A 17,086-nucleotide genomic window follows, 5' to 3' on the forward strand; every position below is an offset into this window, starting at 1 on the left:
AAAGTGAAGTAGGAGCTGGGGAGACTGCATGCAGCTCACTCGAGGCCTGTCCCAGAATGGGTGGCTGGGGAGGGAAGAACAGGCAGCACTTTGCTTCCAGGTCCCCTCCCCCTGCAGTGATTCTTGCTTTGTTTTGGGACAAAGTGACTCTGTGGAGACCAATGCCAACTTCCCTTCTCCCTCCCTAAAACCACAAATGTTTGGGGTTGTTCATCTGTTTTAATAGTGCAGAAACCAGGCGGTACACATCCAGCATTGGGTTCCTGCTGCTTGAGACGCTGCTCTGTTCTCACTCCGCTTTCCCAGAGAGGTCTGTGAGCCAGGTCAGGGAGCTCAGGTCTACGTTTCCCCCACACAGCACAACACAAACGTTCTGCACATCCTGGGAGACTGCTCGGAACTGCTCCGAGAGCACAGCCGCAACTCCCACACCCGCTGCTGGCTCAATGAGCAGCTTCATCCTTTCCCACACCAGCCGTGTTGCTTGCTGTCAGGAGAGAGCAGCAGCGGTCGTTTCTGCAGCATGTACATACTGCTGCAGGGGTAGGGCTCTGCGTGTGCAAGATCCCTGCAGCACTTTGGGGAGGGAGAGCAGAGCTGCTGCCAGTGCTTTCTGGCTGGAGACAGCGTGGGTGCTGCATGGCTGCTGTGGCGTGCAGGGGCTTGTGCTGCCCTGTCGGAGTGTAGGGGTGAGAATACAGGGACGGAGCATGGATGGAAGCAGCTGCTTACTGGCAGCTGCCGTGAAGGGTAGCCGCAGAGTACTGACCTTGATTTCTTGCTCCGAGACTGTCAGGACATCATCGACCAAATCCCTAATGATGGGCCATGTGTTTGCTCCAATGCTGGTTTTAACTGCGTCTGCGATGGTGTCTGGGGGGTGCAGGTTGGGGGTCAGCTCCCCTCTCAGCTTGGACTGGTAACAGTCATCTGCGTTGCAAGGTTCAGCAGCAAACACTTTCACATCTGGTCTCAAAGCCTGCAGGGAGCACAAGTTGCCACTTGGTTTAAACTAGAGTGCACCCGCCTGCGTTTGCTGCACCCGGAGGGGGGTGAGCGCGCATGCAGTGCAGCCTTAAGGAGGGCTGCAGGCGGGGGCTGCCAGCGCTGCCAGGCTGCCGCTGTGCAGACTGCAGGCGGCCCAAAGGCTCCCATAGACTTGGGCTTTCTGTTTCCAAAGGGACAAGTCCCTCTGTGCCTTGGGAACCCAACCGTTCCCACAGCGAGAGGCAGCTGCTTCTTCCCAGATGTGTGGCTGTTGCCTACCTTGACAGCAACTGCTATTCCAGCAATCATTCCTCCGCCCCCAACGGGAACCACCAGGGCGTTTACCTCGGGCACCTGCAGAGAAAGCACGAGCGTTTTTGGCACCACGCCTGTGCCCTTATGCTGCTGCCCCTGGGCCAGCTCCGAGGCGTGTGTTTTCCGTCACCTGCTCCAGCACCTCCAGGCCGATGGTGCCTTGCCCCGCGATCACTGCTGGCTCCTGGTTGGGGTGCAGCAGGACTCCGCCTGTTTCCTCGACTACCCGAGCCGCTGTCTCGGCCCTAGACTAAGGGACAGTGGGTCAGGGGGAACAGCCTGGCCATGACGCGTGTCACTGGCTGGTCTCCTCTGTGCCTTACCTCGTCGCTGGGCTCGCATGGCACCAGTGTGGCACCGTAAGCGTGGATGGCGGCTTTCTTACAGCGTGGTGCTGTCTCGGGCACCACAACGTAGGCGGGAATCCCTGTGCGGTGAAAGAGCCAGGCGGTGAGAGGGGACAACGCCTCCTGCTCACCCTGCCCCGCTGGTGCTGCAGGAGTGGTGGTACGTGCAGCCCGGGCCAGGCCTTGCCTGCGCTAGCCTGGCGTGGGGGCAGGAGAAGGGGAGCCCCGCAGCGCCAAGCCTAACCCAGCCCGCGCTCTGCGCGAGAAGCTCAGCTTGAGAGCGGGCAGAGCCGGGGGCCCGGAGCTGCCGGGCTCTGCGTTCACCCGTCTGTGTGTCCGGCACGGGGCGAAGGGCCTGGGCTGACGGTCCCTTCGCGTTACCTTCCGCCCGGGCGGCGCAGGCGAGCGCCTGGCCGTGGTTCCCGCTGCTGTGCGTCACCACGGCCCGCGGCAGCTCTGCTCCGGCACGCTCGGCCTCTTCGACCAGGCTCCTGACGGCGTTGAGGGCGCCGCGGATCTGGAAGGAGCGCGCAGCCCCCCTCAGCGCCCGCTCTCGGGGGCGAGGGCCTGGCTGCGCCCCTGCGGGGCAGGGCTGCCCGGGCGCGGCGGCGGCGGCCGCGCTCCTCCCGGGGTAAGCGAGCCCTCGCCCCGAGCGTGGCTCCAGCGCACCTTGAACGAGCCGGTCTTCTGGAAGAGCTCGCACTTGAAGCAGAGCTTGCGGCCGGCCAGGCGGCTCAGGCCGCCGCTGGCCACCACGGGCGTGCGGCGCAGGCGGCCGCGCAGCCTGGCGGCGGCGGCCTGCACGTCGGGCAGCGCCGCGCAGTGCGCGGAGCACATGGCGCCGCGGCCCGCGCTCGGTGCTCGGCGCTGCGCGCGGCGGCGGCAGCGGGCGCGCATGCGCGCGGCGAAGCTTGGCCCTGCGCGGCCGCCGTCGGGCCCGCCCCCCCCCCCCCCCCCCCCGCCGCGGAGGGGCGGGAGCGCAGGGAAGATGGCGGAGGGGCTGGAGCGCGTCCGCGTCTCGGCCGCCGAGCTGCGGGACATGGTGGCGGCGCAGGCCCGCGCCGCGGCGGGTGGCGGCCGAGGTGAGCCCGGCGGCGGGGCCCGGCGGCGCGGGGCGGCGGGAACCGGGAGCCGCCGCTCGGGCCTTGCCCCCTCCCCTCCCCTCCCCTCCCCGCCCCTTGGTGGCACCTGCCTGGGGGCCGGGCCGGGCCGGGGCCGGGGCCGGGGCCGGGGCCGGGGCCGGGGCCGCGCGGGGCTCGCGTCGCCCCGGCCACGGTTGTCGCCGGGTTCGGAGCGCACAAACGCGAACGCGGCGCTCGGGCCGCCCGTGCCGGCTCTGCTCCGCTCCGCCGCCCCGGTGCGGCTCTTCCCGCCTCGCCTGGGGCCCGGCCCGTCGTCGCGGTGGCTTTCGGTCGGCTCCAAACACAAATTCGCGTTATAAGCTAGAGCGCGTCGCTGCCGGTAGAGAAGTTTAGCCGAGGCAGTACGTAACAGCCTGGCTCCGTGCAGACGTTTTGTGCAGGGCTTTGTCATTCGAGTTGTGTTCTTTGAAGTGTTTTTGCATTACAACCCTTATGGAGGTGCATAGAGGAAGAGGAGAAACGTATTTTTTCTCCTCACAGCTCAGTAACCCACCCTTGATTTGAAATGATCTGTTCAGAAAGCAGGCAGGCTTGGTGAAGATCGTACCTGTGTACAGAAAGGCTGCTGCACGAGCAACAGGCTGACAGGGAGCTGCTATTGGGACAGTAATCCAGCAGCATTAAACTTTTAGTTTGGTGCTTGTATATGAGTGTTTAGCTCTTGTATCTTGCTTTGGTAGATCCTTTCTTAGCCTGCATGTTCTTTGAGGCAAAATCTGTTGCTTGATATATGTCATAAGTGAGTCAGGCCAAAGATCTGATCAACTTTTTCGCACTTTTTCATTTCTTGCTTTTTGTCTGTGATTTCCTGTAGTGCTCTGATAAAGAACTTAATTTCTGTTCTCTTGGACTTGTCATAAGGGTGTAAGCTTTTTGCCTTTACTTAATGTTTTTCCTTGACTGTTCATCTCTGTCTTTTTCTTCCTTTGCTGCTCTGTGCTAGGAATAACCCTCATCTCTCTATCTTTTTTCAGACAGCATGAAAGAAGTGAAGGAGCCAAGACATCGAAAAGACAACAGGCGCCCAGACCTGGAGATTTACAAGCCTGGCCTCTCCCGACTGAGGAGCAAACTTGCGCTGCCAAAGCACGAGGCCTCGGAGAAGGAGAGGAGCAGGGCTGAGGAAGGCAAGGAGGAGAGTTCCAGTGACAAAGATCCTTTGGCAGGAGGGGCTCCAGACATGGAGGATTTCAGCAAAGGTGACAGCCACAAGCAGAACGGCCCTTTGCAGGGAAATGAAGAGACAGAGACTAAACATGGTCTTCTGGATCAGGAGAACCTGACCAAGCAGCCTGCTCCGGATGAGTGGTGTCCCAAGATCACCCGGAGAACCAAGAAGCCAGACCAGCAGATATATCAGCCAGGGAAACGCCTGCATTCAGTTGCCAAAGAATTGGCTCTCCGGTCAACTAATGAGGAAGTCATCACGAAGATGGAGCAGCTGAAAGTTGAAGGAGACGAGCAGACTGAGAAAGGTACTGGAAAAGACAACAACAGGAAAAGCAAATCAAGCAAAGAGGATAGAGAGGGAAGCCTGGCAGGGGAAGGAGCGAAAACTGTAAAGGGAGAGAAAGGAAGACGGACAGACCGAAGTGACAGGATCAGGAAAACAAGCGATGAGCTGCTGCAGGGGAAGCTGAGCTCCACGAAACGGTACTCCCGCTCTGACAAGCGGCGGAGCCGATACCGCACCTGCAGCACGAGCTCAGCTGGAAGCAACAACAGTGTAGATGGAGCCCTGCTTGTGGATGGGGTGGAGAGGCGGCAGGAGCGTGCCAGGGAAAGAATACGTCCTAGGAAGCAGCTCTCTGCATCCTCCACTGACTCCTTGGATGATGACAGAATTGATGAGGCAGAAGCATACGTCTCTAGCAGAAATTCAGAAAAGAAGAAGCGTTCAGAGCAGAATCGAGCTTCTAGGAGCGAGAGCGAGTGGAGCAGCAATGGCAGGGAAAGCAAGGGATCCTTTCGAGTCACCTTTGACAACAAGACTTTAAACAGAGATATCAGCCTGTCGGAAACGGATAAAAAAAAGCCCCTGAAGGCATTTGTTGGTTCTAATGACTCAGAGACTTTGGAAGCGAGGGGACAGGGTAGAGAGCCTCAAGGCAGGGGCCGTGGGATTCTCTTCCTGCCTGCTAACACAGACCTCTCAATCAGTGCTACTGGCTCCCCTGAACCCAGTCACCCGGGGCCCAGGCTCCTGCTTGGTGGTGCTGGGAATAAAGGACTCCGAAGCAGAGGCCGAGGCAGCACTGTTCGCAGGTTGTGGGACCCCAACAACCCGGACCAAAAGCCTGCCCTGAAGAGCCAGACCTCCCAGCTTCACTTCCTAGACACGGACGATGAAGTGAGCCCCACCTCCTGGGGGGAAGCCCGCCAGGCCCAGACATCCTACTATAAGTTCCAAAACTCTGACAACCCCTACTATTACCCTCGGGCCACTGGCCAAGGCCCACAGTATCCTTACAGCGGGTATTCCATGCAGTATCCTATGGGCCCAAGTAATGGTGTTTACCCAGGAGCCTATTACCCTGGCTATCCCGGCCAGACAGGGCAGTATATCTGCAGCCCACTCCCTCAGACTCCTCTGAGTCCTGAGATGGAGCAGCAGATGCGGAACATGCAGCAGCAGGAGCTCAGCAAACTCCTCCGTGAGGCTGGGAACCAGGAGCAGCAGCTCAGCAATCTACTTTCCAGAGATCGCATCAGCCCAGAGGGGCTGGAGAAGATGGCCCAGCTGAGGTTTGTGGCTGAGGGATGTGTGACTGAGTCATTTCCAGGGTGAATTTCTGTAGGAGTATTATCTAGAGTGCAAGGTCTCCTTGGAGATCTGGCAGACTGGGGGTGTTGTGTCTCAGAGACTGATGGGGTGGTGACTGCCTAGCTTCTGACACGTTGGGGCTGTACTTTCACGTGCCAAAGGTGGGTGGGTGTCGGAAGAGAACTGTGGGCAAAGATGTCATTCACTTGGGCTGGGAGCTGAACTGTGGCTGCTTGTGTTTGTGGGATCCCTTGCCCATGGATCAGGGACACTGGGGGGCAGGATGTGTGCCCACTGCGGTTCTTGGGTTCTTATTGCTTGTGCTGGAGCTTGTCTCTCTAGGTCTAGTGCTCTCGTGTGCTTTCAGTATGTGCTGGCAGACTTCTGCTTCCTTCCCTGTCCTTGGTTATCTGCTCTCTCATTTGCATTGTGGGCTTCAGAGGCTGGAACTGCTGGCTTGTTCTCGCAAAGTGTTGTGTGGGTTCTCGAGGCTCTGTGATGGTGTAACAGTGACGGCATTTTTAAAGCACCAGGTAGTTTTGCTCTTGAGGCCATTCAGTTCTGACTTAGAGGGGTCCAGTGGGAGTAGCAGGGTGGTGCCAGCTAGCAAGAAGGAAGTGACATTAGTGCTCTGGAGGATAGTTAGCTGTAGCAACAGTTTCTTCTTGATGTCTTCTGTATTTACTTGTGATGTCTGTCTCTAGGGCTTCTGTGGAGATGTATTTTGAGAGTTGACTGGCAGTAAATCTAGCAGATGAACTGATTTCAGGGCTTAATTCGTGTTCGGTGGACTTAGAGTATAGGTCTCAGGAAGGGATGTGACTGAGCTTGAAGCAGCACTGGAGGTTTCAGGTCATCCTTGTGTTGTCAAGTGCCTCCGCTGCCATTGCCTGGTGGAGAGGAAAGACCGCACGGTTCTGCTGTGCCCTGGTGTGAGGCCTCCCTTTCGCTGGGAGTGTAGGCACAGTCAGCACCTACCCTGGCTGCAAGGTCCCTGTTTCAGTGTCTCTTGCCTGGACCTGAGTAATTGGGACTGATGGGCAGCCTTGGCCTTACTAGCCTTCTCCATGGTCTGGTCCCTCTTCAAGACCCTTTTTCTAGGGGCTACCCAGATTTGGTGGGCTTTTACCTCTCCTGTCCCCTTCGGCAGGCTGCCTGCCTGCCTGCCTGCAGAGCCGTGTTGTGGATCTTGTGTGCAGCTGCTGCTTACCAGGGGTCCATTTGCAGAAAAGTCTGTAAATCACTTGATCAGTGTTTGTGCTGTCCAAATGAGTGCAGTGCTTGGGGGACTGTGTGTGGCAGGGCAACAGAAGAGCCTGTGCTCTCCACTTTTGCACAGGAACCTGCCAGGATGCTTCTTTCTTATTCTGTCGGACTCTTCTAGGCACTGCAGTCATGTCTTTACCATCTATGTTGTACTGCTGTTGCTGCCTTTATCTAGTGTTGGAAGTGTTATAAGGAATTGGCTGCCAAACCAGTAACAGCTGAGAATCTCCCTTGCCATGAACTGTCCTGAGTATTGGGCAGCTGTTTCTAGCCTGTGTGGCTGGGGGCAGGAATTTTACTCCCCTGTCTGGGCAAGGCTGTAGGTTGCTGGTAAAGAGAATGTGATTTCTTCTACTTTGAGACTTTATTTCCTTCAGGTACAATGTTCTCAGCCCTTGTTCCTCTTTGGAAAGTAGAAGAGTTGGCCTGTTATTTCCAGAGGAAGCAGATTCTCTGTTTTGGTTGTGTATTTCAGTTGGATAGAAGGGAGATAGGGATCATTTTAGTGGCAGGACCTCTCCTGTCCTCTCATTCTGTGTGTGCTCGTTCCTAGCCCTTAATAGCTAGACCTTGGGCTCAGGAGGAGCAGAGTCTGTTGTTAAAGCAGAAGCGGGAGATGGCTGTGGGCTGCTTTGGCAGTGTGCTTTCCCTGTGTCAGTATTGAAGGACCCCTGTGCCCTGATGTTCTCAGTGACAGAGCAGGGTCTCCTTGCCCTGTGACAGGCCCTGGTCCTTTCTGATGTGTTCAGAAAAGGGAGATGCTCCTTTCAGGTTTGCTTTCCTGGAGCAGGAAGGGTGTCTGGTTGCAAGAGCCTATGTATCTCTCTCTCTAGGAAACATGTGGAAGTATCGATTTGCTTTAAGAGTGCAAGCTGGCTGACCTGCTGACATCTCGTGCTTGCTGGATGAAAAGCAGCAGGTGGCTCGGCACGTGTTCCCTGGCAGCTCAGGCCAGAGCCAGGCAGTTGCTGTTGTGCTGACTGTGTTTCACTCTAGGGTAGAGATGCTGCAGTTGTACGAACGGTGCATCCTGATGGATATTGAGTTCTCTGATACCCAGAATGTGGACCAGCTGCTGTGGAAGAATGCGTTCTACCAGGTGATCGAGAAATTCCGGCAGCTTCTCAAGGACCCTTTGGGGGAAAACAGTCAAGAAATTCGTAACAAACTGCTCCAGATTCTGGATGAGGTATGAAGAGAAAAGCGTCTCCAAACACCATCTAAACCTTTGGGTGGGTTTGTCTGATATTTAGACTGGGATGGCATAGCTGGGTGACCAGCCCTCTGTGATTCTACACGTATCTCTTTGTGTCCTACACCTTGTCTGCATGAGGAGGGTGCCCAGCTGTGTTGAATTTGATTAAACTCACAAATAGTGGAGGTCCTGGGGGGGTATTTGTTATCATTTAAACCAGACTTGTTTTGGTGTGTTCTATGTTAATTAGAAATTGGTTTAAGCTAAAATGAAATAAATTTCCGTAAATGGAAATAAATACGGAGGTGCCATCCTTACCAAATTTACTTAATTGTTCCATTAGGCTGTGCAGCTCAGCTTACTCCTTGTAGTATGTAGGCCAACAGATCTGAAAGGAAATGTTCTATACAGTTACGTTGTTGGGAAAAGACTGCTGGAGGGCTTTAGTCCAACCTCCTGCTCCAAATAAGACAGACCTGATATAGCATTGGCCACAGTCCTGACTTTATCTAGCTAAGTTTAGGAAAACTCCTTGGAGTTTTCCAAACTCCTGACCTCTTTGCCTTTTTTCTGAAGGGAAACAGCCCAAAGCTCAGGGAGAAGTACCTTTTTCTTTGGCATGTGGCAGGGATGGTGTGGTAATTCTGTTCTTGTCAGAAATACTGTAACGTCCAAATGTGTGGGTATTTTGCAGGGCACGTCTTTTTTTGATGGCCTACTCCAGAAGCTGCAGGTGTCATACCAGTTCAAACTGGAGGACTATATGGACGGCATGGCCATCCGTAGTAAGCCTCTGCGAAAAATGGTAGGTTGGCTTCCTCCTGAAGACTTCTCGTCCTGTTAACTGTATGCGACATGTTAAACTCGCAAATAGTGTGCTGTCCTAGCCAAGAGGTGGGCAGCTGCACTCCAAACAGATACCAATGTGTGTGTTTGCAGGGGAGCTTTCTCAGCTGTTAGAGAAGTTGTCGAGTTGTGCCCAGTGCATTAACATTTCCGGGCCTCCTTTGCAAGGAGCCTTTTCATGTACCAGTTCTGTGACCTGGGCTCATGTACCTTGTGACCAGGGCTAGCAAAGGGAAGGAAATGCCTGGTTTTTGTCTTAGATATTGGACATCTCCTATTTCTGTCCTTGAAATCCAGAATAATGAATAAGGAAAGCGAACAGTTGTGCTGTCTCCATGATGCTTGGCAACATACTGCATTTAGCTGCTATTGCAGTGTGAGGGACAGCTGGGGAAAGGGCATTTTAGTCCTGCTCTGTTCCCAGATAGATGTGTCCCTGTTAACAGCTGTCATCCTCAAAGAGCTCGTGGTCTGAGTCAGCTCTGAAGCCACTGTTTCCCCAGCTCCTCCTGGAGAGAGGTGGGAATGAGGGAGTGTTTGAGGGGACTGGGTTGCTCCTACAGGTGCTGCACCAGTGCCATGACATGAGAAGGCTCTATTCTGCTACCTTCTAGTGAGCTCTTCAGCAAGCAGTGACCTCTTTGCTTGCTACAGAGTCCATGTGTGCTCACAGGGTTTGCAGGTGAGCCAGGGCTGCAAACACCCATATGAATGTTTTTTTTCCAGGTGAAGTATGCCCTAATCAGTGCTCAGAGGTGCATGATTTGTCAGGGAGACATTTGCCGATACAGAGAGCAAGCAAATGACACAGCAAACTACGGAAAAGCACGCAGGTATTGTATTTTTCATTGTGGCAATGAGTACAGCTGTTCCTCTATCTGATTACAAGCGATCCATCTCATTTCAGGTTTAAACTTGCCTCTTGCTAAAGGAGTCTTTTCATGCCTCTTGTTCCGATCCTGTAAGGCTGTAAGATGTAGATGTGTAGTTGTCTGTCCCAGAAAGTAAGCCAGCAGATCCAGTCTTCCTTCAGCCACCTGTTGTGGAAGCGGTCCTCTGCTGATCCTGCAGCAGGGAGGGTGTATGCTGTTAGGGCCGGCAGACTAACAATTGTAGTTTCTGGTAGCTTTTCGATTAGGAGAGGTTTCCACATCTGTCTGTATGTTCTGACTGCATTAGGAGTTTTTGGCACTTGTTTTCCGTCACTCTTGTTTTGTCTAGTTCTTTTTCTGATTCAAGGCAAAGCATTGGTTTCTGTAGCAAGAGCAAAGAGTTGGGGGGGGGGGAAGTGAGCCGAGCATAGGGCATGGAACCCCAAAGTCTGCAGAGGTTTGGAGAGAAGGAGAGGTAAAGCTCTCAGATTTTAGTCCTGTGGACATTGTGGAGTATGCTGATGTTTTCAGGTGCTGGGGAGAACGTACTAGGCTCACTGGCCTGTCTAAACAGTGTTGACAGATATGTGTGGCATAATATAAACTGAGAAGCAGATAATACAACTGAGGAAAAAGAGGCGGGGGGGGGGGGGGAGAGGGAGGAAGATAGAGGGATGAATGGATTGTCCCTGAACTGACATCCCTTCTCTTAGGGTGACTTAGTATCCTGGAAATGAGCTAAGCAACCAAGAAAGTTTGGTGCCAGCTGCCATGGAGTGAAAAAGCGGACAGGGAGACAGATGTTCCCTGAATATTCTGCTCTGGGGACAGTGATTGATGGGTCTGGCTAAATGCTTGTCTTCAGGCCGAGCCAAGACAAGTTCTTTCTCCAGATATATCTCCCAGTTTTCCTTGTCCTGTGCCCTGACTGTGCATCTCAGGGGCCTGGTGCAGGCTCACCGGCTGTGCCTGCTCTCACAGGCAGAGGGCACTTGTGCAAAGGGCCTGGTCCCCGCCAGGCTGCCACTGCTGCGGGGGAATTCTGCTCTCTTAGCAGTGGGCAAGGGGTCTGATGTCCTTTCAGTAACTCCTGTCTGATTCTTCCCTTCCTCAGCTGGTACCTGAAGGCTCAGCAAATTGCTCCCAAAAACGGCCGACCATACAACCAGCTGGCGCTGCTGGCCATCTACACGGTAAGGCGCTTGTGATGCGAGGGTGTAGCAAGTGCAGGGAGAGCCCCAAGGACAGTTCCGGGCATCTGGCTGGTGGAGAAAGGTGTTGCTTGTGGCGACGCTTGAATATGATTTAATTGCAGGGAAAAAAAGTTGTTGGCAATGTGTGCTCTGTGGATTCCAGCTGTTGCAGCTGCTGACAGCTTTGTCAGCTGGTGGGGTACTGTGTATCTATTAGTCTTTTGAGAACTGTTCTGTGGACTGTTGGGACTGCAGGTATTTTGAAAGTGGGTTGTGTTTAAGGTCTTGCATGAGATTTTGTGCCCAAGAACAAAGAACATGCTGTTACGAGGATGCTGTCTTCACTGAACCTGAGGGTCCTGGTCTAAGTGACATCAACATGTGACTTTTAGATTTCAATTTTACTGGCTACTCCAGCCATGCGGGAAAGCTTCTTTCAAGAAAGATTTGACAGCAGATAATGTAAGTGTCAGTCTAGGGCATAGGAGCTAGAAGGAATCTGCTCATCTGCAGCACTGAAGGATGCTAGAGTAGTTCAAACTTTATTCTTCTGTGTGTACTGCAGGGGTCAGAAGTGCATTTCCTTGGTGGTGGCCTTTCTGGCTCCTGGCATGGTGCTTGGAGCAGCTAATCATCCTGCCCTGCTGTCGTGGTCCACAGGGCCAGCAGCTTGCGAGCAAAGGGAGGTGCTTTGTCACTATGTTCTCTGCAGGCAGCCTGTGGGAAAGAAGATGCTGAGAGGTTGCTCTAGTGTGAGGGGATTAAGCCCAGTGACAGGGTGAGATGAGGACAGCATGCTGCACTACCACTGGCTGGCATCTGGCAAATCCTTCAGTCTTCCCCGACCTCTGCTTTTTGTAAAATTTGGATGGAGTCATTTCCTTATTCATAGTGGTGTTAAAAAGAGTTAGTCCCAAAGTGTCATGAGTTCTGTATTTATGCTATTGCACCTTACCACGATGTCTGCTAATGCACTGGTTTGTAGTTAGCATGAGGCCAGAGCGAGTGTGCAGGCTGCTGTGTCACATGCACTTCCTAACCCTGGCAAAGCACTTGTGCTTTGGCCCCATTGTGTAGGTAGCTGTGAATCTGGATGGAGAGTCTGAGGCCCTGCTTGTCTGTAGAGCTGCTCTTGCTCTTTATCTGCGCATCCTTCCATCCCAGGCAGATGTATTGAGGGAGAGGGAAGGTGAAGTATGCAGGTGCTTGGCCTGAATGCCCAAGAATAAGTGCCAGCTCTGAGTCTGGTTGTATTTTTACAGAGGAGAAAGTTGGATGCTGTCTATTATTATATGCGCAGTCTGGCTGCCAGCAACCCCATCCTCACAGCCAAGGAGAGCCTCATGAGTCTGTTTGAAGAGACAAAACGCAAGGTGAGTCTTGGAACTGAGCTGCTGGATGCTGCAGCTGCCTGTGCTGACTCTTCTGTGCTGGAGAGCTGTGATCCAGAGAAAAGGCTTTTGGCTGGGGCTTTTGCACTTGGAGTCACTACGTATCTAGTTCTAAGAAATCCACTTGGGGAGTCAGAGGAGAGGCACAGCCTCCAAAATGATGATTCCTCTTTGCATCTCCTCAGAATTGTTTATGGAGTTGCCTGGGCAGGGGAACCTCTTGTTTCTGGGTCACTGTAACACAGCCAAGTTCAGCAAGGACTGAAGGTTGTTGTGGTTTGCAGTGAGACTTTGGCGTGGTCGTTGCCTCATTCCACTGGTGCCCCACATGAGCAAGCAAGAGAGGCTGAAGTCCCTTTGTGCCTTAGAGGGTCTCCCCAAGTAAAAGATTCAGCTTGTTGGCTCCCACTGGTAGGACTGGACACTGCCTTTCTTGTTCCAGGGCAGTTAGAGTCAAAAACCTCTCACCTGCAGTCACTATCCTGTAGTGTCAGAAGTCAAATTACAGACCTGGCAGTGAGTTATTGTAGTTTGTAAGCCGGAGAAAGGCTCTGTGTAAGTGAAATGATGTCATATTTTTCTTAAGTTTTGATCCCTGGGGAGGCTCTGAATATGTCCTATTTGCACAGGCTGAGCAGATGGAACAGAGGAAGCATCAGGTGCTGGAGCTGAGCCCCAGCCGCCGGGGAAAGGGCAAGAAGTCCATGTTCCGACAAGTTGAAGATGATGCCACGCGGCTGGAGATCTGGATCCATCCTTCCCACCCCCGCTCCTCCCAGGGCCATGAGTCCGGCAGGGATTCTGAGCAGGACAACGGTCTTGGGAACCTCAGCCCCAGCGACGTGAGTACTGCAGGACGCGGCAGTTGGCTTTGGTGTCATGTGTTTGGAATGCAGTTGAATGACACTGAATCTGTTTTGCTTTCCTGTTGCTAAATTTTCCAGTGTTTTGGCTTCCCCTATGGGAGCTGTGCCTGGGTCAGGCTAAGGAGCTGGTGACCTTGTGCCTCTCATGTTTAAAGCATGTTATTACCATCCATTTCTTGGCAACTTGTGCTGGTGTGGCTGATACAGAATAGGAAAGGCACAAACAGAAGATGCAGCAAAATGCCTAGCTGAAAGCTCTAGCTTGGGTGAGGTTGCTGGTAGGAAATGAGGTCAGATGCTGAAGAGCAGGGTTGACAGTGATTCTGTAAGCTTTGAGGCTTGTTCTGGAAGTGGGTCACTTGTCCTAATGCCAGATGATTGGAGATTTGTACTGGGAATGTGGAAACCACGGTTTTAATTTCCAGTGTAGGTGTAATATTTGCATTGTTCTATTTCCTTTTTGACTGCAAGGAAAAAAAGCTTTCCAAACTATTTCTTTCTGTCTGCAAGAAGAAAAGAAGAAAAGAAAGAGACTAATGGCATCTCTCATCACTCCATTCAAGCTGTGTACCTTGCAAGAGGAGCCCAAGTGAACTCTGTTTGTCAGGCATAGGAATGCAGGCGAAGGCAGCCCATGGTTGGGAGCTCATCCTCTAGGAATCCTTGCACTGTTTTGGCACTTGCGGCCTGCAAGAGAACTTGCCAGGGAGCTCTGGGCTGCCTGTCCTAAAATGGCTGTTAAGGATGTAAGCTAAACAGAACTGAGAAGACCTTCTCCACATACTGTGGGACTCAGAGCTTCTCAAGAGATTATTGCACTTTTATAACTATTTTGTGACTTCAGCTGGGTGGAACCAGGCTGAAGTCTTAAGGCTCTGAAAGTTAAACGCTGGCACATCATTGCTATAGCATTTTTGAGATGTTACTGCCCTCAGTTGTTTTCCCTCTCCTCAGCTTCTCTTCTGGAGACCTTTGCTTCCTCAGCAACACTGAAAGAAACATGTGCCAAGCTTTAGCCTCTCTGTAAATCATTGATGAAGATGGTTTGACATAAGATGTTGTGGTTTTGAGGCACTGGGAGTTTTGAGGCACTTTTGCAGCTCTCCAGTGTGAGGTAGTGTAGCTGCTAGCAAAGCTGGGGCAGCAATATGTTATTGTTTACAGTGCAGTGATGTTTGCTAGAGCTTGCCCTTGGTCTGCTTGTTGAGGGGCAATACTCTCTGCAGTGCAGATTGCTGCACCGTGTTGTCTGATTTCTGCCCTTAGTCTGGATTTTTCATCTGTTTGAAAGGCTGGTTTGTGGAAAGCTTTCTCCGCTCCGACTGAAAGGCTATGCACTCAGAAACACAGCAGCAAAAGAAGAGGGAGCATTGAGGGTGCAGGTCTGGGCGTTGCTGATTTTGGCAACCAGGATATTTCTATTTGAGTTGCTTGTGCCCACTGCTATGCTGCGATGTACCACTGTTGCTTGCGTTAACCCAACCACTTGTGGGACTGCGCTGTGGCCATGTCACTGAACTGCTCGGGATTAAAAATAACCATGCAGTAAAGAACCCTGAAGCCTGCGTCACTGTCAAAGTTCTGTGTTGTGGAGCTGTGGCCCAAGATGACAACAGCAGGTCTTTGGGAAGCTCTGGACTTTTTGCTTCTTCAGCCTACATCCTCTTCCTCACCTCGTCTCTCAGTGCTTCCAGGGGATTGGAGGAGCTGAGCAGTCGGTGTCTTGCCACTGTGTGGCACTGTTTGGCCTCTGAAGGGCTTTGCCTGGGCTGAGGCAGGCTGCAGCCCTTGTCCTGGCAGCATTGCCACCCTCGTCCGGGCAGGCACGCACCCCGCATGGCTGGGACGGAAGGGAACAGTTCTTCTCCCAGGGGGATGTGTGCCGGTGGTTACGTGTCATTTTAAGGAACTGAGTCTAAACTGTTTCACTGCCTCTCTGGTTCCTTGATTGTCAGCTTTAGCTCTTGAAAAAGACTGAGGCAAGCCATGTTCTTCCATTTATACTGACAGTTGTGCTCTACAGGTAGCTTCTTGGACATCAGTCTTTATGGCAGCTGTTTACTGTTTCAGGGCCAGAGAAGGGAATTTACAGGGTGGAATGTGAAAGTGTCCTGCTTTTAGAAGCAGATATAACACCAGCGGAGAGCCAAACAGCTCAGGATGTGAACAGGGCAGAGGTGCAGGAGAGGGACCCCTTGAACCGTTTGTACTGAGGCTGCCACTTCAAACCCAGCCCAAGCCAAAGGTGATTGCTTTCTTACTGTGGAGATGCTGGCTGTTTGGTAGACAGTGTGAAATTGGTTGGGGATGATTTCTGTTCTCAGTGGTTGGTTCCTTCATTGTGAAGGCAATTAGTGGCCAGTCCCATGTTGTGGCCTGCGTGGCAGGGAGATGCTGAATGGATTACCATCCCAGGACCTGCTCATCTGCACGCTATCCCTGCCAGCAAGCGGCAAGCCTGCTCAGCACATGTTTGCACTTTCTTTTTCTGTGCTGATTTTTTTTCTTCTGCAGCCCTAGATAAAGACACAAACCTCATGAATTTCTTTCCATGTCAAAAGGTAGCTGACTGGAGTTAGTGTGATGGAGAGGCTGTGGAAGGCCAGTGCCTGCTGTAAGTGTTGCTGTGACAAGGAGAGGTGGCATGCAGTGTTAGTAATTTGCCTTGGCACTTTGTGTTTAGATAGAGTTTTGGCATAGCTGCTTCTTCCACTGTTTGCTCTATTATGTTTTCTAGGAAGATACAGAATTCAAGGAGTGTACCATCTATCCACACCAAGGAGCATGCATCTCCATTTGACCCCTTTCTCAGTAGCTGAATTTGACACTGATGGCGTGGAGGGCATCCTCTTTCTTTGTGACTGTTTCGAAACACACTGAAGAAGTATTTGGGTTGCAGCCTGCCCTTTAAGGGCTGTGTCCGTTATGCCTGTAGCCTTTTGGGGTTTCATTCTGTGAATCTTTTTTCAGATGTGCTCTGTGGTCTCTTGTACGGTGCCTGTTTCCAGGGGTGCAATGACATGAAAGTCTAGGCTGACCCAGTGCCCTCGTTGCTTTGTGTAGGATTCCAATAAGAAACTGAAAAAAAACTTACTGGATACAGCAAAGTGAGCTAAAGAGCTGGGTCCTGTTTCTTCTCTGCCAATGGTTTCATTTGCCTTGGGTCTGTATTGATCTTGAATCTGATAGTCTGTATGCAGCTTACTGTGCATACTGTGAATTGGTAAAGTAAACAGGGCAAATGTGCTGTCAATCTCTTGAGAAAGTGTTAATATTACACTGAGTTTGAGATTTTAATCACCCCTGTCAGGAAATGCTGAGTTACGGTTCCCACAGTTGCTATGGCCTGCTGCCTGTGCTCTGCAGTAGATACTTCCTTATGTTATCACGCAGCATGCATTCACTAATAAAGATTACTCCATAGCTGCAGCTAAGATTAGGAAGAGAGGCTCTCCCTTGGCACTACAGTAATTAAATAATACTTCTCTCCAGATGTCTGAATACTTTATAATCATTAAAGAATTAAGCCTCCTAGCTTCTTTATGAGAGGTCAATCTAGCAGAGCTATCAGAAGTTTGGTATGGCCACCCAAAAAGCCCTTCAGAAAGCTAAGACCAGAACAGGGATCTGCTCTCTGGCCCTGTGCATTGGCTACAGGAACCATTTCCACTCAGCCTGTTGGTTGGTTAGGGGCAAAGTTACTACATTTGTATGGTTCTCCAAGGGTGCTCATTAAGCAACACCCTTTTGCAATAGCAGAGAAATTATGGTGGAATCATTAGCTCTGAAGTTCAGAGCGAGTTTTTACCTCCATTTCTTTACAGTCTGTCTTCTCAGCAACGGGGGGTGTGGGCAGTGTGTAGCTGTTTCTACAGATGAGTAGTAAATACCACCAAGATGTC

The 17,086-nt window shown here is 52.3% G+C and overlaps 2 protein-coding genes across 4 annotated transcripts in view; one reads left to right on the forward strand and one right to left on the reverse strand.

Annotated features, from left to right (window-relative positions):
* Positions 1–199: 199 nt before the first annotated feature.
* SRR (serine racemase) lies at positions 200–2,486 on the reverse strand. Its single transcript, XM_062592491.1, has 7 exons — positions 2,319–2,486; positions 2,031–2,166; positions 1,626–1,729; positions 1,433–1,552; positions 1,267–1,341; positions 770–979; positions 200–487 (listed from the first exon to the last, which is right to left on the reverse strand). The coding sequence occupies exons 1-7, from the start codon at positions 2,484–2,486 to the stop codon at positions 290–292; spliced, it is 1,011 nt and encodes a 336-aa protein (XP_062448475.1). The 3' UTR covers positions 200–289.
* A 139-nt stretch (positions 2,487–2,625) lies between these two features.
* Positions 2,626–17,086, forward strand: part of SMG6 (SMG6 nonsense mediated mRNA decay factor) — a 114,923-nt gene continuing 100,462 nt past the window's right edge. For all 3 annotated transcript variants that reach the window (XM_062592518.1, XM_062592519.1, XM_062592520.1), the window contains exons 1-8: positions 2,626–2,731; positions 3,766–5,536; positions 7,818–8,010; positions 8,711–8,821; positions 9,589–9,695; positions 10,849–10,927; positions 12,190–12,300; positions 12,948–13,160. In XM_062592518.1, the coding sequence (XP_062448502.1) occupies positions 2,638–2,731; positions 3,766–5,536; positions 7,818–8,010; positions 8,711–8,821; positions 9,589–9,695; positions 10,849–10,927; positions 12,190–12,300; positions 12,948–13,160 (2,679 nt within the window). In that variant the 5' untranslated portion in view covers positions 2,626–2,637. The remainder of the gene's footprint in view (positions 2,732–3,765; positions 5,537–7,817; positions 8,011–8,710; positions 8,822–9,588; positions 9,696–10,848; positions 10,928–12,189; positions 12,301–12,947; positions 13,161–17,086) is intronic.

The sequence above is a fragment of the Rhea pennata genome, chromosome 20 (genome assembly GCF_028389875.1).
Source record: "Rhea pennata isolate bPtePen1 chromosome 20, bPtePen1.pri, whole genome shotgun sequence".
Classification (NCBI taxonomy): Eukaryota; Metazoa; Chordata; class Aves; order Rheiformes; family Rheidae; genus Rhea; species Rhea pennata.

Excerpts from the sequence above, each read along its gene's own strand:
- SRR (XM_062592491.1), bottom strand. The coding sequence starts at position 2,486 with ATGTGCTCCGCGCACTGCGCGGCGCTGCCCGACGTGCAGGCCGCCGCC. Across the intron at positions 1,730-2,030 it reads CTGCGCCGCCCGGGCGGAAG|GGATTCCCGCCTACGTTGTG; the intron begins GTAACGCGAAGG and ends TTCACCGCACAG. Across the intron at positions 488-769 it reads TCTCGGAGCAAGAAATCAAG|CAAGCAACACGGCTGGTGTG; the intron begins GTCAGTACTCTG and ends CTCTCCTGACAG.